General features: G+C 39.1%; 1 protein-coding gene across 1 annotated transcript in view; it reads right to left on the reverse strand.

Annotated features, from left to right (window-relative positions):
• Stam2 (signal transducing adaptor molecule 2) overlaps window positions 1–19,694 on the reverse strand; it is a 42,953-nt gene extending 23,259 nt beyond the window's left edge. The window contains exon 1 of the mRNA XM_020162831.2: window positions 19,414–19,694. Within this exon, the coding sequence (XP_020018420.1) occupies window positions 19,414–19,453 (40 nt within the window). The 5' untranslated portion in view covers window positions 19,454–19,694. The remainder of the gene's footprint in view (window positions 1–19,413) is intronic.
• Between the last annotated feature and the right edge of the window lie 6,248 nt (window positions 19,695–25,942).

The following is a 25,942-nucleotide window of genomic DNA, read 5'->3' on the forward strand; positions in this document are numbered from 1 at the left end:
TGTGCAGATATACAACATTTTATTCATCTATTGGTCAGTTTATGAACACTGAGTTTGTACTTTTTTTTACTTTAATCATATTAATTTCTTCTATTACTCTTTCTTATTCCCCCTCTTCTTTTTGAACCCTTAATGAGTTTCATTATTTTATTTTTATACACGCATTTTATTTTTATACACGCATATAATGTACTTCCGTTGTATTTACTCCTCCTCCAGCCACTGGCTCCCCTCAGCAGAACAGTCCCCATTTTTTGCTAATATAAACAATACATTGCTTCTATGAACATTCATATATGAACTTTTCTATGGGCATATATATTTTTTTAATTTATTAGCATATAATATTTGTACAGGGGAATACCTTGTGATATTTACATATGTGCTTCAATATATCTTAGATTTCTCCCCTCCATCGTTCTCCCTCTTCCCCTTTCCCCCTTCTTAGAGCAATTTCAACAGATGAATGGACATGTATTTCACTTCTCTTTGATACATAGTTAACAGAACTGCTGGGTCACATAGTAACTCTTTAATTTTTTAAGGATATAACATTTCACATTGTCATCAATAATATTAATTTTGTTGTTTTCTGAGTCAGGGTCTCATTTGCCTCTCAAGTGCTGAATATGAGAAATCTTTACCTAAAGTTTTAAAATGCTCAAAAAATACAAGTCCAGTCACCTATAATCCCAGCTATCTGGAAGGCAGATATGCGGATCGTAGTTCAACATGAGCCTGGGGTGGTGGAGGGGGCAGTTAGTGACACCCTCTCTCAAAGCATAAACCAGTCATGATGGTGCATGCCCATAACCCCAGCTGTGCAAGAGGTGTATGTAGGAGGCTCACAGTCCAAGAATAGCATTCTATCTGAAAAATAACTAAAACCAAAAAGGGCTGGGAACATGGCTCAAGTGGTAGAGTATTTGTCTAGTAAGCAAAAAGCCCTTAATTCAAAACCCTAGTATATCCCCCCAATACATTATATTCTTTAGGGATATATACACACACACACACATATTAGGGACATAGATAATAAAAAATATAATATATATATAGTAAAAATATTAAACATGCATAAGAAATGACAAACATTAAGCTGGAGATGGAAGACTCAACATAGGGTACATATTAGCTTCTGTTTAACTTGTACAATATGTACCCAGAAATTCTTTATTTTATTCTCAATATTCTTCTTGTGGTCTCAAATATCTCATAATCAAAATAAAAATTAAAAAGCAAGTCACTTAAAAGCATTATCAGAATATAATGATCGAATTACAGCATTTTCACTACATTAATTTTTTTTTTTTGAGCCTGGATCTTGCTAGCCTCAAACTTGTGATCCTCCTGCCTCAGTCTTCCAAGTACTGGGATTATAAGCATGTACCATCATACCCTCCTAGTATTAACTTTTATAAAATTCAATATGAAGGGAAACACACAAGTTTTTTCCTGCTATTATAGAGGAGTAAAGATATAAAGGTAGCACTTTAGGAACACTATATGGGGGCCAGAAATGGTAGCTCACTCCTGCAATCCCAGCACTAGGGAGGCAGAGGCAGGAGGATTACCAGTCCACTCCAGCTTTGGTTATGTAGGAAGACACTGTCAAAAAGAAGGAAAGGAGGCAATGGAAGAAAGGGAAGGAGGCAGGGAGGGCTAAAGGGAAGGGAGGGAAGGAGGAAAGAAGGAAGATTTTATGTCTTTTCCCTTTTAATAAATATAGCCTATAATTTCAAATATAACAAAACCAATACACAAACACACACACACACACAGCAATGATAAGCAGGAAGGATAGAGGGAATCTAGAGTAGTTTCTTTTTTATGATAAGGAATAATGTTTAAAAAACAAAAATAAACAACAGCCGGGCACCAGTGCTGTATACCTGTACTTTTAGCTACTCAGGATGCAGAGATCAGGAGAATCACAGTTCAAAGCCAGCCCAGGGCAAATAATTCCCAAGACCCTGTCAGACAGAGTACTGACAGAAAAAAAAAAAAAATACACCAAATCCAGTTAACCTTAGATAAATGCTGGTACTGACTTTTTAAAACCATGTGTGGGGAAAAGTGGTACATGCCTGTAATCCCAGCACTCAGGAAGTAGAGCCAGAGGTTTGAGTTTGATCCCAGCCTGGGTTACACAATGAGATCGTCTCAAAAAATGAAAGGCTGGGGATGCAGCACCACGGTAGAGCACTTGCCTACCTTGCACAAGGTCCTGGATTTGATCCCCCAGTACACATACAACAACAACAAAAATTGCCAAATACTATTTATGAGTGGAAAGCAAAATTATATATAGTATTTTGAAATATGTGATGAAATAATCAGAGACTTTAAAAAAGTAATACATATACATATATATAAATTCTAGACTGAGCAACCAAACTACACAGGTAAAATATATCTATTCAAGTGTAGCTTCTTTCATTGTACAAAGAAGATTAATTCTTCTACATGGAAAGCCAGTCCCAAATTTGTTAATTGTTTCTTCATTAGCTATCTAATAAATTCAGTGAATTCCCAAGAAAAAAAATGGAAACATAGTTCTACCAGATCCCTTTAAAACTATGATGTATATCTTTCCAGACCTTTTTCTATACATGGATATGGAAAAATTTAAATCTATGTAAAATTAAATGAAATAAGATCACAGTCAAAGGAGGACAGCCACAAAATTGACAATCCTTTCAGAAGCTAAATTATGAATAGGATGAATATTCCTATAGGATGAAAACAAGGAATAAAACCTCACAGTTCCAGCCAAATGGGCTTGCTATTTTAAACTGCAGAAGCTGGCATGCTTAGTACAGATGGGCAGGCTTCTCCTTGCAGGGCTAAGTCCCTGCACAGTGAAAAGCCACTCAATGGTGAGGGAAAGACTAGCTAGTCCAACATGGAAGAGGGACCCAAGTAGGACCAGCTACTCTCAAACTTTCCAGTGGGGTAAATCATTAAACCAAATGAAGTGAATCAAGGAGGAAGGAGGCAAGCTCAAAGTGGCACTACCTAATTCCCCTCTCAGAAAGGAAATCTCAGAGATAGAGAAAAAGTTCTGTCTCCTAATATTATGATCATACTAAGTGTATTCTTTCCTAACATACATTTCCACTTACAAATATTTCTTCGTGTTCATAAATATATACCTATACCAATATTTTAATAGCTACATAATATACCATTACATGTGTGTGTTTATGTGAGAGAGAGACAGACAGAGACAGAGAATGAGAGAGAGACAGAAGTGCCACACAGTCACTACACATGCTAATGAAAAGTTATCAGAAAACTGTTGCTTAAAATGCATTAAGTACTCACTCTCTTTTTGCTATGGGTACTACTGATTTTCACACTTCATATACACGAAATATTAAAATAAAAGAGGACAGGATTTGCTGGGTGTGGTAGAAGACCTGTTAATTCTAGTACTTGGTAGGTTGTACAGGGCCAGCCAAGGCTACATAGAAAGACCCTGTCTTTAAAAATCTTTAAAAAAAATTTTTTTTTAGAGGGTAGCATTTCATGTATATACCATTCTGTAGAAGTTTCATAAACACTTTATTTATCATGCCTATTATCTGCCTCTTCTACCTCCCCAGAATGAATGCAAGCTCCGTTATGGCAGGAATTTTTGTTCACAATTGTTATTTCTAGTGTATAAAACAGAATCTGGGGTACATAGTAGATATCAATAAATATTTGTTCGATAAGTGAATGAATGATGCTGGCAGCTCTTCCACATCCTACTATGCTGATGGAATGGCTGTAATGTGGGAACAATGGGCTTCTTAGTATATTAACTACAAGAACTCTTAACTCCAATGCCCAGAGTGGCCCCAGTGAAGTCTGTCCACAGTTCTAGACTAGCCTGAGCCTAACTGCTGAGCCAACAGCAATAGCAACACCATGCAACAAAAGGCAGCAGAAGCCGTGGTTCCAGTCTCTGCTGACTTGTTTCAATCTCTGGGAGATTGAAGTAGGAGGCAAAGTAAGGCCTCAGACAGGAGGAAAGGACTTCTTATAGAAACAAGTGACTAGCTTTATATTCTAAGTCTGAACAGCAAATTATATGCATTATATATAATCTGTCCTCTTGATTGGGTTTTGCTTGTTTTTGCTGTAACAGAATCTATCTTTCTTTTTACAGCATCATATAGCATAGTGTTTGAACTACTATGAACAGTAGTTTAATATGTCAATGTTAACTACTGAATAATTTAATACTGAATAACCCAATAACTTGATATTAAACTGTTTAATACTAAAAATTAAACACTCATATTTTCTTTCGCATGTTTATTTTTTACATGTATATCTGAATTTCATTTAGCATATCTGGAACCTTACACATGGTAAGTCAAGAATAGAAAAATGTTTTTAAAAAATTTTTGTTAGTGGCTTCAACATGTAAATCTACCGTTTCCTCACTAATCTGAGCAGCTAGCATAATCAATTACCAAATTTTGTGAATACACATGTGCTGAAGTACAAATTCTCTCTCTCATTCGAGTCTGATTTTGAACCACCTCATAACCTACCTGTTTCTCCTAAAACTTAACTTTTCATGATTTTTTTTCAGTTTTGGCCATGTGACACAATCAAATATGAAGCCTATTTTGATACCCCCAAAAGCCTTCCAATAATTTCAAAAATACAGAAAAAGTGTATTTCTCGCTTGACTTTTCAGAGAAAAAGGAAAAAATCTGATTTGAATACTCCATCAAGCCCAACTTTTACTCTGTATAAATATAGGAGTCACAATTATTCGTTTAAAAAAGTATAAAATCTGAAGACTTTATAATGGCCTGCCAAAAAGGACTTCATTTTTCAAGTGAATGAAGTAACAGTTAAATTATGTACTTAGGAGTATTTTAAACTCCTGGAAAATTTTAAATATTATAATTAAGAAACCATTCTTTTATAGCATGTCACTTTGTCCAGTATTGGAGTCATATCTCACATTATCCAGTCAAATTCATAGCGCGGGAGAGAGTTAAAACAGCCCGCCTGGGGCCTAAATGCTAAATTGCCATGGTTTGGTGGGTGTAAGTCATAACATTTCATCACAAGCTTTGATTACTGTATAGAGAGAGCCTCAAATACACAGTGAAATAGTTCAGAAAGATTCTAACAATATCATAAGAATCATTCCATCAATATCTACAAGGAAGGCCCCTCTACACAGTCCATTATATTCAAATATAGCTCTAAAAAGAATCCAAGTCTAATCATAAAACTTTCAAAAAAATAGGCTATATCAGTAATGAAAATTTTAACTATATAAAACAAGAATTTCATAAGAAATCTTTACAACTCCTCCTACTGTGTTTGGAAATAAAAACTCATGACTGGTCTACTTCTATGCATGACAAAGTATCCAGTATCAAACTTGTTATTCTATGAAAAACAACTATAAAACCAAACAGATGAGCCAAGGAGAGAAGCTAAGAGACAGGAGCAGATTTCCAGGTGCTGTGACTTACCAACAGGCCCTTGATCAAGGACTAAACTACAAACACAAGGTACACCTCCATGAGCTCTAGCAAGTTTAAGGCCCTCAGTTCAAACCCGAATATTGCCCTCCCCCAAATGTGTATATGTATTTCCAGAAATATTGGCCAGTTATTTCAAAAGTGAAAAAAGAAAAGAGAAAAAAATAAAACGGGAATTTCTGAACTAAGAAGTACAAAATACTGACTTTAAAAAAAAACAAAAACCACTGAATCAACTTTTGAGCAGATTAAAGATTACAGAAATAAGGTTAGGAAATATGGACACTAGTCAACAGAAGTTATAAAATTTGAAAAATAAGGAGCAAAGAAGATTGAAAAATAACCAGGATCTCAACTATATATTAGGTTTTTAAACTTGTTATGGAACAAATACCATAAAATTAAGTTTTAAACACCACCCACTATTAGTTCAGAGTTCTGGAGTTCAAAATTTGACAAGTTCTGCTAAATTCTATGCCCATGGTATTATAAGGTTTGTCATTGGGATATTGTTGCCACTGAACTCAGCCACTGTACTTAAAAGTCACATGTACTGAAACTAGATAAAGTAAGGACTGCCTGTACGAGAGTTTAGATCTTCCTTTAAATCAGCCTGGAACTATTAAAAATTAGAAATAATCCAGAACACTCCATACAACGTATTCCTTAAACACAATGTATTTTTCTTAGCAGGCTTATAACTCCAACCACATAGAAATTAACAATCAAGATATATAGACTATTGCAGAAGGCAACATAAAAGCTTATTATGATTAAAATACTACTAACTATTTTCAGACACGACTAAAGTAATGCTTACACCTTTGTCCATTTTGTGTCACTATAAAAGAACACTTAAGATTAGGTTAATTTATAAGGAAAAGAGACTTATTTCTCATATTTCTGGAGGCTGGAAAGACCAAGATCAAGGCACCGGCATTTGGTGAACACCTTCTTGGTTCCTCTTCACATGGCAGACAGCAGAAAAGCAAGGAAGAAAATTCACTCCTATCAGGCCTTTCCACTGCAGTATTAATCCACTCCTGAAAGTGAAGCCCTCAGATGGAAACACCTCCCAGAGCCCCACCTCACAACACTATCGCAGTGGGAATTACGTTTCCAACACGTGAATTTGGGGCGGGGGGACAAACTCAGACCACAGCAATCTTGAGGAGAAATATGTTTTTCATGTATTAATAGAAGAAAACCCAATTCTCTTTATATCTTAAAATTGTAGTACAGAGTTGGAAGTATGGCTCAAGTGGTAGAGCACTTGCCCAGTAAGTGCAAAGCCTCGAGTTCAAACCCCAGTACCACCCAAAAATAAATAAAGAATATTGTAGCATAAAAACAAGGAGAATGCAAAAAATAAAAAAGTTTTAAAAGCAGAAAAAACGAGGAAATGAAAAGTGAATGAATAGAACTCATGTTGGTATCTAGCAGAAAACTACAGCTGAGAGCTCTTACTAAAGACGGAAACATGTCCTTTCTTTGTACCATTTCATTAGAAGTTAATTATCTGAAAACATAAGTGAGCCAATTTTTCCTAGTTTATGAATAAAAGATACATATTTATAATAATTATGTCTTTCTGTTAAGTTTCTAGACCATATAATTCTTACATAAATTATTCTATGTATTCTACAGTACATAGCTTTAACATACGTTTTCTCATTTATTCTTCCTCTTCATTTAATGTTCTTATTTGTATGGGTATACTGTTTTTTTGTGGTACTAGAGTTTGAATTTAAGTGCTCTACCACTTGAGTCATGTCTCCAGCCCTTTTTGCTTCAGTTATTTCTCAGAAAGGGTTTCACATTTTGCCAGGGCCAGCGGGCCAGCAAACCACAATTCTCCTTCTGCCTCCCAGATAGCTGGGATTATAGTCACCAGCCTGACTTGTTCCTTGTGATAGGATCTCTCTAACTTTTTACCCAGCTGGTATTACAGGCACAACCCATCGTGCCTGGTCTGTATTGGTAAACTTTTATTGATGCAATTCTTCAGACTATTCTGGGAGAATCAACAATATAAATTCTACTTTAAAATATACTTTGTGCACCTTCAAAAATGAGAATCTACTTACAGTTCTTTTTTTTTTTTTTTTTTTTCATTTTTCTTTTATTATTCATGTGTGCATACAAGGCTTGGTTCATTTCTCCCCCCTGCCCCCACCCCCTCCCTTACCACCCACTCCGCCCCCTCCCGCTCCCCCCCTCAATACCCAGCAGAAACTATTTTGCCCTTATCTCTAATTTTGTTGTAGAGAGAGTATAAGCAATAATAGGAAGGAACAAGGGGTTTTGCTGGTTGAGATAAGGATAGCTATACAGGGCATTGACTCACATTGATTTCCTGTGTGTGGGTGTTACCTTCTAGGTTAATTCTTTTTGATCTAACCTTTTCTCTAGTACCTGTTCCCCTTTTCCTATTGGCCTCAGTTGCTTTAAGGTATCTGCTTTAGTTTCTCTGCGTTAAGGGCAACAAATGCTAGCTAGTTTTTTAGGTGTCTTACCTATCCTCACCCCTTCCTTGTGCTTTTGACTGAGTATTGCCTTGACTATTCGTGGCCTCTTGTGTTTCCATATAAATTTCACAGTAGAGTTTTTTAATCTCTTTAATGAATGTCATTGGAATTTTGATGGGAATTGCATTAAACAATAGACAAGACCAATTAAGTGCCAGCATTATACATATGCTCAATCATTTATTTCTCATCCAAGTGAAGGGTCCTCATTTTATAGATAGGGAAACAGAAACAGAAAGTAACTAGCACAAAGTTAGAACCACTAGTGAGCAATAAGACAGATTTCAGTCTGATCAGTCTGACTCAAGCCATATACTGCAAGTTTAAACCACTATACTCAGTGGGATTTTTGTTCAAAATTGCCAAATTAACTTTCGAACAAGTTAATTTCCAGTTTCCCTGTGTGTGAACATGTCAGAAGCAGGGAATAGGATAAAACTCTGTTTGTAAGTCAAGCATCAGACAGACTGACATGCCTGACTCACTTGCCACACCACATGATAATGGGCACACTGCAAGTTTCTTGCTACAGTGGAATACAGAAGCCACTGCCATTTCTTTTCATTGCTTATGTCACCACCAGTTTTTGCAAGGACTAAGAGGAGTTAGGCAGATAGGAGGCTTTTTTGAGACAGGGTGTCACTAAGTAGCCCAAGCTGGCATTGAACTCTTGATCATCCAGCCTCAGCATTCCAAGTGCTGGGATTATAGGTATGTACCACCATGCCCAGCCACAAATCACTTTTATTGCCTTTTATGATTACAAACCACCTATTGAATAAGAAAAAAAAAGGCGGGGGGGGGGAGGTTCTAGATTCAGACTATATTCCTGCAAATTCACTTCCTTCTGGACTAATTCTGCCAAAATACCCTCTATAATCCTCTTAGGTGAGGAATCCACAAAACATGTATGCTCATTTCCACACATACCCTTACATGACGAATAGGAGAGAAACATAAGCGACTATATTTTCTACTATAATAGACTATCAGGAAGCATCACAAGCAAGACACTAAGGGCTAAGGAGGAGGAGAAATAAGCCTCCAAAGTAGCTGCTAGCACACTCAAAACTCACAGTTGGAGAATCAAAGCAGATGGGGTGGACAGGTGATGATGCAGCCTCTGCAGGCACCTAGGGAGTACTTTCAGGCTTCTCTGGGCACAGGGAGGCACACCACCAGCTAAATACAAAAGATCTGCCTTCTCCATATCCATTCTAAAACACACCAGCTCAAGGGCTTCAGGAAGTTCACTTCATCTCTAACTGAAATCTGAATCTGGGTTCTCATTTGTAAAATGGAGATTAAAATGGCCCCCACACTAAAAACAAGAGTTATGAAAACTAAATAAAAAGAAAAATGAACGACAGACTAAAATAAGTACTTTGAAACAAGGATATTCAGTTAGAGAACAAATATATTTAAAGCTGCCCTACATCAATACTCATTAGATCAATTTATGTTAAATCCATGAGAAAAACCCACTTGAATGACTAAAAAAATTTTTAAACTACACCACAGTGTACTGGCAAATTTCTGGCACGAACTGAAGTAATGAAAGCTAAAAATAAGTAGATAGCCACTTCAGAATGTCAATAATTTTTAGGGACAATGGATGATTCTGTTTTCTGTCATGTTGACCCTCAATTCTTATATCAAATACAAATATTTATTCATTATTAGGTAATGTAACAGAGCCTAATAAGAAAATAACGTTAGCCGGGCACCAGTGGCTCATGCCTATAATCCTAGCTACTCAGGAGGCAGAGATCAGGAGGATCACAGTTGGAAGCCAACCCAGGCATAGTTTGCCAAACCCTATCTCGAAAAAACCCTTCACAAAAAAGGGCTAGTAAAGTGGCTCAAGGTGAAGGCCCTGAGTTCAAGCCCCAGTACCACAAAAAAAAAAAAGTTAAAAAAAAAATCCTTCCCCTTCAGTCTCCCCTTCAAATATTCAGCATTACTGCAAAGATCAAAATACTGCTCACACTAGATTTCTTTAAGCACACTTTTACAGGACAATGTGAATTCATCCTATGTCATGGGAATGCAAAGGAAACTGCTCCAAATAAGACATTCTTTTTATGTGGTATCTATACACAATGGAATTCTATGCAGCCATGAAGAAGAACGAAATGTTATCATTCGCTGGTAAATGGATGGAATTGGAGAACATCATTCTGAGTGAGGTTAGCCTGGCCCAAAAGACCAAAAATCGTATGTTCTCCCTCATATGTGGACATTAGATCAAGGGCAAACACAACAAGGGGATTGGACTATGAGCACATGATAAAAGCGAGAGCACACAAGGGAGGGGTGAGGATAGGTAAGACACCTAAAAAACTAGCTAGCATTTGTTGCCCTTAATGCAGAGAAACTAAAGCAGATACCTTAAAGCAACTGAGGCCAATAGGAAAAGGGGAACAGGTACTAGAGAAAAGGTTAGATCAAAAGGAATTAACCTAGAAGGTAACACCCACGCACAGGAAATCAATGTGAGTCAATGCCCTGTATAGCTATCCTTATCTCAACCAGCAAAAACCCTTGTTCCTTCCTATTATTGCTTATACTCTCTCTATAACAAAATTAGAAATAAGGGCAAAATAGTTTCTGCTGGGTATTGAGCGGGGGGGAGAGGGAGAGGGCGGAGTGGGTGGTAAGGGAGGGGGTGGGGGCAGGGGGGAGAAATGACCCAAGCCTTGTATGCACATATGAATAATAAAATAAAAATGAAAAAAAAAGACATTCTTTTTAATTCAAAAGAACTAAAATTCTGAGTCTCTAAAATTCTCATGTTGCAAATGAAAAATAGTAAATGTGTACTTCCTATGAGGCTGTTTACCAAACAAGAAAAGAACCTGTGAATTTTCAAATACAATAAAAAATCCACTAAATATAATTTGCATTCTCACCTTCTCAGAAGGCAGATAGGAAGATCAGGCCAGCAAAATTAGTGAGACTCTAGCTCACGAATGGGGCCAGGCACAGTGGCTCACAACTGTAATCCTAGCTACTTGGGAGGCTGACATTGGGAGAATCATGGCTCAAGGCCAGCCTGGGTAAACAGTTCATGAGACCCCCATTTCAACCAACAAAATCTGGGTGAGGTGGAATACACCTGCCATCCCAGCTACATGGCAATTGTAAACAGGAAGATTGTGTGTGGTCCAGGCTGGCCAAGGGATAAAGGTGAGACTCTCAGAAAAATAGTAAAAGCAAAAAGGGCTTGGGGGTGGGGGGAAGGAGCTCAAGGGATAGAGTGCCTGTCTACCAAGCACAAGGCTCTGAGTTCAAACTCCAGTACTAAAAGAAAGAAAAAAACCCAGCAAGTCCTGGTGGTACACACGTGTAATCCCAGCTATTGTGGAGGCAGAAGTAGGAGGATCACAGTCCAAGACCAGCACAAGCAAAAGAGTGAGACTCTATCTGAAAAACTAAAGCAAAAAGGACTGGGGATGGGTTAGAATACAACCTGGAGACACAAGTCCAAACTCCAGTACTGCCAAAACCAAATTTTTTCATCCTATATGCAATCATTTAAATTATACTGCAGGGTGTGGTGGTCATCAATATCTATAATCCCAGCACTTGGGAGATTGAGGCAAGAGAACCAAGAGTTCAAGGCCAGCTGGGCACAGTGGCTCATGCCTGTAATCCTATCTACTTGGGAAACTGAGATCAGGAGGACTGTGGTTTGAGGCCAGCCAGAACAAATAGTGTGAGAGAACCTACCTCCAAAAACACCAGAGCAAAACGGACTGAAGGTGTGGCTCAATTGGTAGAGTGCCTGCTTTGCCAAGTGCAAAGCCCTTAGTTCAAAACCCAGTGCCCTCCCCCCAAAAAAACTGGGCATGGTGGAAGGTGCCTGTCATCCCAACTATATGGGAATATAGAAGGATGGTGTTCCAGGCTGGCCTGGACATAAATGCAAGCCCCTATTCAAAAAATAACTAAAGCACAATGGGCTGGAGGCATGGCTCAAGTGATAAAGCACCTGCCTAACAAGCAGGTGTTCAACCTGAGTTGTTGAACCTGAGTTGTTCAACCTCCAGAAACACCAAACAGAAACGGTTCAAGGCCAGCCTGCACTACACAGTGAGACCTCGTCTCAAAATATAAATAAATAAATGAAAATTATAGTAAGCAAGCTGGGTGTAGTGTTCACACCTGCAATCCCAACTACTCAGAAGGCTGAGGATGGTGAGACCAGCCTGGACAACACAGCAAGACCCTCTGTTAAAAATCACAAAAAAAATCACAAGTAGGGGCACTGTGTATAACAAAATTTTTTAATTCTTTTCCTTTCACGCTTTTTTTGTGTGTGAATGCAGTGCTGTGGACCAAACTCGGGCCTTATACATGCTAAGCAAGCATTCTACCACTGAGTCAGCCATTCCCCAGCCCTGTGCTTTTATTTTTTTTCAAAAATATGAGAACTATTAAACACAGCTTCTGAGTTTGCACTAAGTCAGACAAAACTGGAACTACTTTACAGGGTATCCTATTTTCAACATTCGTTAACTAAAGGTCACCATGAAACTAATAGTGATAGCTGTAAGAAAGAGGTCTCTGTGGTTTAAAAAAAAAGAAAAACCTGTAAGTGTTCCACAGATGTTAAGGATGCTATAGGGACAGAGGTGCTGTCCTTCAAGCACTGGCAGTTTTAAGTCCATTAAGAAAGAAATGTTAAGGGCAGTCTAAAAAAATAGGTACAACACTTATTAGCCTGGAAGAGCTGAAGATGCTAATAAGCCCATGTGAATCTCAGTCCTAAAAATGAAAGAAGGGTATTGGTGGCCCATGCCTTTAATACCAGCACTTGAGAGGGGGGTGAAAACAAGGAGATTGAGAGTTCCAGGGCAGCCTGAGCTACATAGGGAGACTGTCTCAAAAACAAAAACTGAGAAAGGAATGTCTCAGGTTTCTAGAAACAATATTCTTCTCAGCAAAGGAGTTATGACAAATGTTGGTTCGCTAATAGTTTTACTTTTAAAAACTTCGTAAATGACGGGGCATCTACAAAGGCTACATAGTGAGACCCCGTTTCAAACAAAAACCCTTTGTAACTGAAGTGAAAAATCAAGCTCTGCCAGTTCTCGTGCCTGCAGTCCCAGATCCTTGGGAAGCTGAAGCAGGAGGATCCCGAGCCCAGAAATTCAGGAGACTCCATCTACTTAAATAAATAAAAAATAAGTACATAATCAAGCCAACAGGAAAGGGGGAAAAAAGTCAGATTTGGGGACAGACAGCAAAGGTAATGATGTAGCATGGTGGCAGAGTGCTTGCCTAGCATGCATGAGGCTCTGGTTCAACACAAGGGAGAGAGAAGGGAGGAATGAAGGAAAGAAAAGAAGGCAACCAAGAAGAGCAAAGTCAAGGACGATAAAGAAACGATGATGTCCTTAAGTTATATTTTAATATGTGGGTGACAGAGGGTCAGAACCATCAAATGCCTATTAACCAGAGTTTGACATGATATTCTACATACCTGTAAACAAAGTCTAGTCTTAACACTAAAAACACCTGTGAGGTCTTTTATTTTATAAAAGTAATGTTAGAGACTAACAACATTTACAGCATTACACTGTATGTTCACTTGTGGAAAATCATTCTCTTGCCTCTTTGCTTACTCTTACTTTTTTTTAAAAGAGCTTGAAGCAATCTTTATTTATTATTAGGATATATTACGTGTGCAGAGGTGCTTCATTGTGATATTTCCATTCATGTATGTACTGTACTTTGATCGCATTTATTCCCTCTATTACTTTCTTATCCCTTCTCCCCCATGTACAATTTTAATGGACTTAATTATTCTATTTTCATACATACACATAAAATACTTTGATTATATTCACCCCATCACTCTCTCCTTCTGCCCCCCCATTTCCCACTAATTTCCATACCCAAACAGTACCCATTTTACATTCATGTCTTTTTTTAATGTCCAGATTTCACATATGAGCAAAAACATGTGATATTTGTCTTTCTCGGTCTGCTTACTTCACTTAACATGATGATCTCTAGTTCCATACATTTTCCTGCAAATAACATAATTTCATCCTTCTTTATGGATGAATATTCCATTGTGCATATATATACCATATTTTCTTTATTCATTCATCAGTTGATGGGTACCCAGGCTGATTCCATAGCTTCACTATTGTAAATAGTACTGCAATAAACATTCATGTACAGGTATCTCCTTTTTTTTTTTTTTAGCTGTATTGGGGTTTGAACTCAGGGCCTTGTACATGCTAGGCAGGTGCCCTATCACTTGAGGCATGGCCCCAGCCCTCAAGTATCTTTATTTTATGTTGATTTACACTCCTTTGGATATATGCCCAGGAGTGGTATAATATGATAATTCTATTTTTAATTTTTGATTTCTATAGTGATTGCACTAACTTACAATCCCACCAATAGTGTATAAGAAAGAGTTCCTTCCCCCACACCATCCTCATCAGCATTTACTGTTCTTTGTTTTCCTGATGATTGCCATTCGGAATGGGATGACACGATATCTCAATGTTGTTTTGATTTGCATTTCCTTTATGGGTAAGAATGTTGAACCTTCTTTGTGTCTTTACTTGCCATTTGTACTTCTTTTGAGACCTACTTTTACAATGCATTTATCCACTTATTAACTGAATTATTTGTTCTTTTGGTGTTTAATCTTTTGAGGTCATTATATATTCTGGGTATTAGTCCTTTGTCCAATGACTAACGGGCAAAGATTTTTCTCCCATTCTATAGGTTGCCTCTTCATTCTAGTAACTGTTTCCTTTGATGTGCAGAAGCTTTTTAATTTGATGCAATCACATTTGTCATTTCATGCTCTGATTTCCTGATCAACTGGACTTCTATTCAGAAAGTTGTTGCCTGTGCCTCTATCTTTAAGTTTTTCCCTATGTTTTCCTGCCTTTCAAGCTATAATGTAAGTATGTCCGTAAGTAGGTGACTTAATAAAATGTGATGTATTCACATGGGGGACTATCATACAAACCATATATCAACATGAATAACACAAAAAGGCTGGTTGACAAAAGTTGCAGAAAAAGGTATTTTTATTAAATTTCAAAACATGCAAAACAACATACATAGTGTATGTATGTGTACTATACAAATTTACAAAAGAGATTTTCTATTTACTTAACTCTGAGAGGAAAAAAAAGGAATCAGACAGCTCCTAAAAATACACTGAACTGTATTTCAACTATATCTTAAATGTTCTCTTGTCTCTTTTTTTTTTTTTTTTTTTTTGGCAGTACTTGGGGTTTGAACTCAGGGTCTCATGATTACTAGACAGGCACTCTACCAATTGAGCCCCACCTCCAGCCTTTGAATGTACTCTGCTTAAGAAAGAATCAAGCATGTCAAAATATGAGAAACTGGCGGAGTTAGCTACTAGGAATAGGAATTTATGTTGTAACTTACAGTTTATGCTTAAAATATTTCAGTTTAAAAAAAAACCTTAAACTATATTAATAAAAATCTTGAACTACCTAAAAGTATTAACATTTTCTGGAAACATGCAAGCAAAATAAGTATAGAAAAAATTGCCATTTTTTATCCATAACCATATGTTTTTTATTTTAAATTTTTACAAGGACTATAACAATCACATTGTGTTCAAGGACTGAATTAAGTGAATGTTATAAATTTGATGTACAAATAAATTTTTATTATTGGAATGTTATCACGATCTACTTTTATATTGGTGTTTCTTACAAAATTTCATTGGAGAAAAAGACTGCATTACTGAAAGCTCCAAGTTACTTCATTGTCAATTTTTCCTAACACAACAAAAGCCAAAAATACAGCAACACAGGCATCCAAATTTCTCTTGGGGCTGGGCATGGTGGCTGAAGCCTGCAATCCTAGCCACTTAGGAGTCAGAGATTGGGAGGACTTTGGTTTGAGGCCAGCCTGGGCAAAAAGTTTGTGAGACCCCCATCTCAACCAAAGGGTGGGTGCAGTGGTGCATCCCTGTCATCGAAGCTATGAGGGAAGCATAAATAGGTGGATCCCAGTCCAGCCTGGACGCAAACCAATACCCTGTCTCAAAAATAACCAGCACAGAAAGGAATGGTTGAGTGACTCAAGTAGTGGGGCACCTGCCTAACAAACACAAGACCCTGAGTTCAACTCCCAGAATCGGCAAAGAAATATTTTTCACTTGGAAAAGTGTCCTCTTAAGAAAAAAGTTCACACTTCAAACTATATCCCAAGACTCTTACAGAATAGGATTTACAGTAGGCTTGGTGCAAGCCAAGTAAGTTTATCTTTCAGGAATTAGACATCAAGGTTGTTGAAAAGGGTAAACATTTATAGCTGGGTATGGTGGTGCATGCCTGAAATCCTGAAATCCCAGCACTCAAAAGGCTAAGCCAGGAGGATCTTGAGTTCAAGGTTGGCTTGGGCTGTACGGTAATAGACCATCTCAAATTAAAAAAAAAAAAAAAGAGCAACACTTAACAGTGAATGATAACAGAGGCAGAAACTAGCACACACACAAAAATTGCCTTGCTTGACTAAGGAGGAAAGACATGCAAACAAGAACTGGAGTTAGTATATAGAATAAATTTCATAACTCAAGACCCAAAATAGTGAGACTAGAAAAGCTGGTATAGAATGTAAGCAAATACTCTCTTCTTTTCTAATACTAACCACTCCATCTTCCTACTGTAGCTCTCTCTCTCATGTTTACTTTCCCCTTTGGCAGGTAACCATATCATACATACAGTAAGAAGTGGTTACTTCCTGCTGGTGTAAGTGCAGTCAGGAAGGGAAGAAGAGGATAGTGCTGATTATCAAGAGAAAGCTCTTACCTGAAGCTGCCTGCCTTTTCTTCAAGGAAGATGACTATTTTAAATAAAGGGGAGAGTCAGACACTAGTGGCTCACAACTGTAATCCTAGCTACTCAGGAGGCAGACATCAGCAGGATCACAGTTCAAGGTCAGCACAGGCAAGTAGTTTTTGAGACCCTATCTCAAAAAAACCCATCACAAAGATAGGGCTGGCAGAGTGGCTCAAGTGGTAGAGCACCTACCTAGCAAGCGTGAGACCCTGAGTTCAAACACTACTGCCAAAAGAAAATAATATAAATAAATAAAGGGGAGGATGTAAAGCATCTCATGTATTCCTACATTGATCACACTATATTAATCACTTTATATTAGAATGTGTCTTACCTTAGATTAAGAGTTCCTTAAGGGCAAAGATCAGGAGGATTATGGTTCAAGGCCAGCCTGAGCAACAAGTTAGTGAGATCTCACCCTTCATCTCAACCAAACTGGGCCTGGTGGTACACGCCTATGGTTTCAGCTACTGGGGAAGCATAGGATAATGGCCTAGGCTAGAACTGAGAAAAAACACAGGACTCTATCTGAAAAGTAACGGAAGTAAAAAGAGCTGGGGGTTGGTCAAGTGGTAAAGAGCACTTACCTAGCAAGTATGAGGCCCTGAGTTCAAACCCCAGGACTGCCAAAAAAAAAGTTCCTTAAGGGCAAGAACTCTGTATTTACTCAATTTTGTGGCCCTAGAACTAGAACTTAGTGCAATGCTTGACACACAGTAATCATTCAATGCATGTTTTTGAATGAAGTGAATAGACATTACATAAGACACTGTAAAGGAACATTCCTGTAAAAATCTCAGGTCAAATAATGACCTGCTTTGTATTATTTATTTTAAACTAAAGAGTTTTAATATCTGAACAATCAATATATAATTCCCCTCAATTACATAAACTTATGGTCAATTTGAGCTCCTTAGTATTTCATTCCACTTTTTTTCTAGTTTTATTCATTTGTCTAGAAGTTATAAATGGATCTTAATCAAACTCACTCTTCTACCCTTAACTTGCCTTTTAAAAACTGAGTTCAGTCATCTGTCAGCTAAGCACTTTTTTGTTGGGGCATAGCCTATGAAATAATCTATACAAAGTTGGCCTTTATCTGAACAGCAGTGCCACTGTTACTACCACATAAAACTAAGGTTTAGAAAGCAAAAAAGGCAGAGCAGTCAGCCTAGGTCTACCAGAGTTTTCCATAAGAAAACAATAGGCTTCCAGGAAAGACTTCCCTTGAAAAGTGTTTAGAGTTAGTAAGTTTTAAAATAATTTGTCCTATTCTATTTTGCCTCTTCTGTGCATTTCATAAAACAAAACGAAAGTCTTCACAAAAGCAATAAAAAGTACAGGTCTCAAGCCAGGTGTGGGGGCCCAGGCCTGGCCCAGATAGTCCAGCACCTCAGAGCCTAAGACAGGGATATCAGGAGTTCAAGGCCAGCCTGAGCTACATGACCAGATCCTGTCTCAAAAAAAAAAAAAAAAAAAAAACCACAGGTCTCAGAAACATTACTGAAACAATGGAAGAAATAATTGTTCCAAAAGCAGAAACATGACTTGTGCCAGTCACTTGTGTTCATCTCCCTGGAAAAAGTGGACTGCAACAACAGAAATACATATTTGAAGACTAGAGTAAACACATAATTGAAAATATTTACATATTAATTATTTGACTCTCACGTGGATGACTTTTTGAACAGTTTCAAAGATTACATCACACACCCAAACAAAGCATTTTATAGTCTTTTCTTAATTAAGGATTTTCAAGTATGAAACAGGGGGCTTACTGTTGAGATGTACAGCATTTTGTTTGGCTCAGAATTTCTAAGTGTGCTAACAATCTACCCATGGTTCTGTTAACTGCTACTACAAAAATGTTTCCTTACTGCTTTACTGTCATTCTAATGCCCAAAAAAACTTCTTATATCTCATCCATCTCTCATTCTATAGTCACCGAAAGACCAACGCTAGTAAATACTTGCCACACACCCTCCTCCAAAAAAGTGGTTGTTCTGTGTTGTTTTGGGATTCCAAAATTTTCGATTTTCTGAGACAGAACACCTCGTAGCACCTTCACAATTGTAAATAAGTGCTGAAGCTGCACTACCGGGACTCGGAGGCGTGCTGTGTAAGCAATGAAGTTACTTCTTCCCGCTCATCCGGGTAGGTCAAGGTTACTTTGGGGCTGCCCTAGACGGCAGGGTCTCCCCTGCGGCACCGTGGTCGGGGTGGCGTGCGGGGGTGTCAGCTTTGGACGGAGCGGGAAGTTGGTACCATTAACTCCTCAAATAGTTTCCAGAAGCGAATCCCAGGCTATTCCCTATTCCTGTTTCTGGCGAGGGAGACAGCCCTTTCGTGGTCCCCAACCTCAGGACCACTGGAAACGCGTCGAACGCCCCTCACCCCCGCGACGTCAAGGCGGCGGCACCGCCCCTTCTCTCTTTCTGCTCAGCTTTCCAGTGGTCACAGTTGCCGCCGCCGCCGCCCACTTTCTAGCCCGACAAACAACAGCCCAGGGCCGGGCACAGCACTCACCCACGTCTTGCTCGAATGGGTTGGCGGTGAACAGAGGCATCTCGCCGGCGACCCAGCCCCAGAAGCTGCGGTCTGGCTAAGGCTCAGCAGCTGCTTCTCGCTGGGTGACCCGCAGCAGCTTCCTAGAGGGCTCGGCTCGGGCTGCGGTCCCCGCACTTCCGCCACTACACCTGCCCGTCTCCCGCCTGACAGGCCGACTCCCAGTCCGCGCTCCGCCCCCAGCTCGCCGCCCGCGGCGAGATCCGGCTGGCCTCGAGCAGCTTCCCGGCGCACTTGTCGCCGTCATCCTCCAGGAGGAGGGTGCAGCCCCTGACCCGGATCGCCTCAGCAATCTGGCGGCCGCCGCGGCCACCTTTCCATAGTTAGGACCCCGGCGAGCTACGGAGCCGAGGACCCTCAAAACCGGAAGTTGTCGCTCCTAGAACTGGGAGACGCCGGAGGCCGGGAAATTGCAGCGCAGGCGCGTGCACAACATGGGTGCTGTCGTCCGGGACTTTTCGCGCGGGGTTGCCGGCTCCGAGTGTTACTTTATTTCACTAATTTACTTCCAGGATGCCAAATCTTGTCCTTGATGGCCGGGGCCCGCGGTTGCGTCGGTGTCGCAGTCTCGTTGCCTTGGAAACGGAGCCGCCGGTACCTAGCTTTGAGAATCCGGGACCTGGCTCTGCGCTTAGAGTGTTGCGTCCTCCTCGAATTGCTGAGGTTTTATAGGGACAGCGCGTAGCATTTTTCACAATTCGGCTGTTAGTAGGAGTAAAACTCGGGTTCCCATATGATCAGCCGGGTATTCAAGTGACGGTGACAGTGCAAGCACCCTTCCCACCCACGCTGCCCTGTACCTCTTAACCCTGCTTCCTTTTCCATACCATTCATCGCTAAGATGAAATTAATTACCATGTTGCCTGACTCCCTTCATTAGAATATAAATTCCATGATGAGTTTTGCTCACTGCCGTATCCCTAGGGCCTGAAAGAGTGCTTGGCAATGATAGGTACGCTAAATAACTTGAATGAAGCCCTGAATTTTCAACTGAACAACGGGTGTCTAAAGCTGTCACCTACTATCACCTTCATCATTTGTTGAAGCGTGGGCCCTACTGGAGCTTCCAATTTCAATAATTTTTAAATTTTGACAATTACTTTGACATTTTAAACGAGTTAAAATCACTTTACTACTCTGATGTAACAGAAGAGAAAACCCTACACATGGAATAACTGAAAGTTGAATGAGATTCAAAACTTAGGGGCACAATGAGAAGGAAACACAGATGAAGGGGTTAGTTTTCAAAAGGCATTGAACCTAGGATGTTCAAGATATGTTTGGAGAGTTTCTAGATGGATTTATCTTGGTTTAAGGCTCAGTGTTAGAATGGAAAACAACTAGCTAGAGATAAGAGGAGACAGATTAAAGAACGCTTTTAAGAGCAGGCTTAGAAAAATTAATTTTTGCCTGTAAGACAAAAATTATTGGCAATTATTGTCATTGACAGCCACTGATCAGCAGAATACTATTAATAAGAGTTTTTGAAATATAATCTGACATCAGTGTGCATGATGCATGTGAATAAACAAAACAGTTTAGAAGGTCACTTAAAAACTATAAGAGGAGGGGGGTTTTGGGGGTTTTTTGTTTTTGTTTTTATTGATAGTGGGGTTTGAATTCTGGGCCTCACGCATAGCTAAGCAGGCACTCTCCCACTTGTGCCACTCCACCAGCCCTTTTTTGTGTTAGATATTTTCAAGCTAGGGTTTCTTGAACTGTTTGCCTGGGCTGACTTTGAACCTTGATCCTCCTAATCTGCCTCCTGAGTAGCTGGGATTACAGGTGTGAGCCACTGGCACCCAGCAATAGGAGATACTTGAAAAGAACTTGTATTAAAAGCAAAGGGTTAAGGGTTAGCCTTCTAGATCAAGGGCAAACACAACAAAGGGATTGGACTATGAGCACATGATAAAAGCGAGAGCACACAAGGAAGGGGTGAGGATAGGTAAGACACCTAAAAAATTAGCTAGCATTTGTTGCCCTTAACGCAGAGAAGCTAAAGCAGATACCTTAAAAGCAACTGAGGCCAATAGGAAAAGGGGACCAGGAACTAGAGAAAAGGTTAGATCAAAAAGAATTAACCTAGAAGGTAACACCCACGCACAGGAAATCAATGTGACAGCAAAAACCCTTATTCCTTCCTATTATTGCTTATACTCTCTCTACAACAAAATTAGAAATAAGGGCAAAATAGTTTCTGCTGGGCATTGAGGGGGGGAGAGGGAGGGGGCGGAGTGGGTGGTAAGGGAGGGGGTGGGGGCAGGGGGGAGAAATGACCCAAGCCTTGTATGCACATATGAATAATAAAAGAAAAAGGAAAAAAAAAAGGGTTAGCCTTCAGAAATCATTCACATCTTACAAAGTCTTGTAGTTCCTTCTTTTTAATAGTGATCATACTTAAGTACCTGTAAGTATTTTCCTGTCTGTGTACGTACTCAGTCTTTTCATGAGTTCTGTCAATTCAGTGTTTTATAGTTACTAGGAGCCACATCCTATGTTAGAAACCACATAGATTGTTTGCTGTAACTTCACCTAGTGAGGTAATTGAGCAATTCAAAGAGTGGCAGCCCATAAACTCTACTGTGCAAAGAAAGGCATCTTTGCCATTTTTCCTAACCTTTTTTGAGTCCCTATCTCCCTGATGACAGAAAATAATCTCATCAATTCCAGTTGAATTCAGTCTCTTTAAGGCTTTCTTGTTCATTTGGGTTTACATTCAACAAATCTGTATCTTTACCTCAGTCCTTTTGCCCCACATGCACCAAATCTATCTCCAGATACACTGTTCTGATTCTGCCAGTACATAATGGGGGAATAACCGTTCTTACTCCAAAACAGGAACAGTGCTTGTTAAAACATGCCATGATGAAACTTGACTCTAGTTATTGGTGTAGAAACACTGGAGAGAGTGGTAGCAAATCCAAAGAGAAAGAAGCATCTTGGAAGACAGCTTCCTCAGGTGACATTTCTGCATGGTCTTCAGGCAAAGGGAAGCCACTGTCCTTTAGCAAGGGGTAGTAGATCACTTGTGTTGGTTCAAAAAGTCAAGGTAAATCTATGAGCTCAAAATTCTCAAGGGTATCCATCCAGATATCCTCTTACTGGATCTTAGCATCTCACCCTTTCCCCATCAGGGACCTGATTTTAGGAGACACACTGTGAGTTATGAAGTCAATCTTCTATTATTTAATCTATAAATTATTATTGTTATTATTACTATTTACTAATTCCATCTTTCGTTTAAACTGTACTACTCACATATCAGATCCTGAGTCTGATTTTTTTTTAGCCATAATCTCTCCCTTTGTTACAGAAAATGAAGATCTCTCACCTCCACACATACACAACATACCTCAATGAATGTAATGTGATTTTTCATGAATTTCCAAAACCTTTGGTTCGAGTGTTCTTTTTAAATGAGCTTTTCATTTTAGAGTAATTTTAGATTTACTAAATAGTACAGAGTTCTCATGCACCTGTCACCCTTTCATCATTAACATCTGACAGTTCTATCGTGCATTTGCCAAAACTAAGAAACTGACATTGATTCCAGACCTTATTTAGATTTCATCAGCATTTATGTTAATGTTCGCCTTTCCAGAATCCAATCCAGGTTAGTCAGGGGACTTAAGGCTTGATGATTCATTAGAGGCCTCATGGGACTCAGCATATAACTGTACTCATACCTACAAATTGTTACAATGAAAGGATAGAAAACAAAATCATTAAATGGAAAAGGCAGATGAGGAGATGTCTGAAGAAATCAAACCCAGGCTTCTGGGAGTCCTCTCCCAGTAGAGTCCACAGGACATGATTCGTTGCCCCAGCAGCAAGTTGTGACAACTGTGTAAATATCTACCATTTAGTTCACTATGCTCTTGCATAACCCAAAATGGTTCCTTTCCCCTTCCCACTGCCAGAATCATTCACTATAAATACCAGGTCAAACTCCTGTAAGTAAAACCCACAAAAGTGTGGGGATGCCCCTATGACTGACCAACCTCCCCCAAACTTTTTAACTTTTGGAATTGTCTACACAGAGCTCCCAGCAATTCATCAATTACAGTTCAAGTTTTCCTACCCCAGTCTCTGTTTCCCAAGGAGTCTTGTGCTCATGGATTTCTGCTCCAGCAAGTTCTGATTCTCTGAATTGCAAGCCACCTTATTTGTAGATTTATTGCACGTGGTTTTGACCGAGAATGACCAAAAAATAAATTTGAAAAATCAAAAATTTCCAAAACAAAACTTTGAAGTCCCAAGTACACATTACACAGTTCTGTGGATGCAGAAAAGCTGTCAGTCAATCCCGAGTGTGATAGTCGTGTAACCTGTGTTTCACTGGTCTTTAATTTTCTGAAAATCTGCCTTCCAGAAAGCTGATGGTGCCCAAAAAGCAAAGTAAAAGTTATAGTAATCTTCCCAAACCAAAAAGGGCACATAATGTGCTTAATTGAAGTGATAGTGTGAAAATTTGAAATTTGTTGAAAGGCAGCATGTCTTTAGAAGAAGTTGGGCTGTGTTATGGGGTAAAATGAATTAAGCATCAGCAGTATAGCACTGAACACCATGCATCTTGTGCATTCACAGTGTTTCCTCCAAGCCTGTCTCTTTGGACACGTACATACCAAGGGTCTACTGTATTTACCTGTCTCTCCAATTTGAGGGACAGTGATTTATCTTGTGATTTTAATTACCTGATGGGCATAAGAAGAGAACTCTTCTTAGAGTTCCCAACTTGGCTGGCTGGGAGGCAGAGATAGGAGAATCACAGTTCAAGGCTACCCCAGGCCAAAAAAAAAAAAAAAAGTTAGGGACATTGTATTTCAACAAACAAACCAGGTGTGATATACACATCTGTATTCCAGCTACTAGAGAGTCAGAGATAGTAGATTCAGGGTCCAAGGCCAGTCTTGGCAAAAGTGTGAGACCCTATCTTAAAAACAAACTACAGCAAAAAGGGCTGAGAGTGTGATTCATGTAGTAGAGGACTTAGCAAGCATGAGGTCCTGAATTCAAATCCCAGTTCAGCCAAAACAGGAAATATTATAGCTGGGCATGTTGATACATACCTGTAATCCCAGCACTTGGGAGGCTGAGCAAGAGGATCAGAAGTATGAGGCCAGCCCAGGCTATACACCTGGCCAGCATGGGTAACATAGCAAGATCCTTTCTCAAAAAAAATCAAAGGGCTGGGGATGTAGCTAGATGGTAGATTTTCAGTTAGTTCAGCTTCTTTTCTTGTGTGAATGGGAGTGGTTACTTCTAAACTTCTGACCAGAAACCAGAAGTCAGATCTCATTTTTCTATCATAAGCACACATGGCTTTGGACCAAACCTTGGCATAAGCTCTGACTCTGCTCCTATTTTTCCAATTTTTAAAAATCTAATTGTTTTAACTTCTTTCTTTAAAATTTGTTTTTGCTGTTTTCTCTCTCACCTTTGACATTGCCTTCATTACACACAGGCTCTCATTTCCTCCACGCCATCCTCATTCTTCCCTTTGAAGAGAAGCACATGGTGTAGGGGACGTGAAGGGCTGGAGTAGGTCATGCCTTGAGTTGCAAGCCCATCCAGCTACAACCCATCCAGAAAGAGAGCCTGTTTTCTTCTAGTTGTCCAACAGCATCATACAGACTAGCCTCACCCTGAATGTTCAACCTTCTTAATTATCTTTGAACACCACCTGTGTGGTTTTGTTCCCTTACTTGAGAACTTACTGGATTTCACCTGTTACAAAAAGTATAAGCCAAGGTGTCATTGTCTCTGGCAAATGACTCATTTCTTCCTACCTAGCAACCTTATTTTCCATGGCTTAAAGAATCCATTTTTGTAGTTAGATGGGATTTCAAATCATAGAACTTCTTATTAATATATAACCTTAGACAAATAGTGAAGTTCTTGGAACCTCGGGTTTCTTATCTATAAGTATATACTTCATAAAGTTGTTGTGAATATTAAATTGGATCATGAAAGCTTTTCATATAGCAGGTGCTCAATAGTCATTACTATAACATTTAAAATAGAACTTTTTGCAACAAATAGATGTATTTTACATTCAATACAAATAGCCAGTAGCCACACGTGGCTACTGATCACTTCGAATGTGGCAAGCTTAACTGAAGAACTGAACTTTTGAGTTTATTTCATCTTATTTAAATTTAAATAGCCATATGCAGTTAGCAGCTAGCATTATAGAGCTGTGTCTTCCATCTGTATCATTTGTGCTTTATCTTACAATATTTCACTTTCTAAAAATGCATGCGGCTTTCTTCCTTCACCTAACTTCATCTTTTATCACTTCATTTTTCACATCTGGAAATGTAAGGCCCAATTCAACATCTGATCTTCGTCCCAATATACATGTCATCCTCCTCTGAAACATTTACAGGACGTTTGTTCAATACTACACCACTTAGCATTTAATATTTCACTAACCTATCTTTTGTGTATGTTGGAACTTCTCAGGATCATAATGTCAGGCTCTGTG

This window comes from Castor canadensis, chromosome 4, assembly GCF_047511655.1.
Source record: "Castor canadensis chromosome 4, mCasCan1.hap1v2, whole genome shotgun sequence".
Classification (NCBI taxonomy): Eukaryota; Metazoa; Chordata; class Mammalia; order Rodentia; family Castoridae; genus Castor; species Castor canadensis.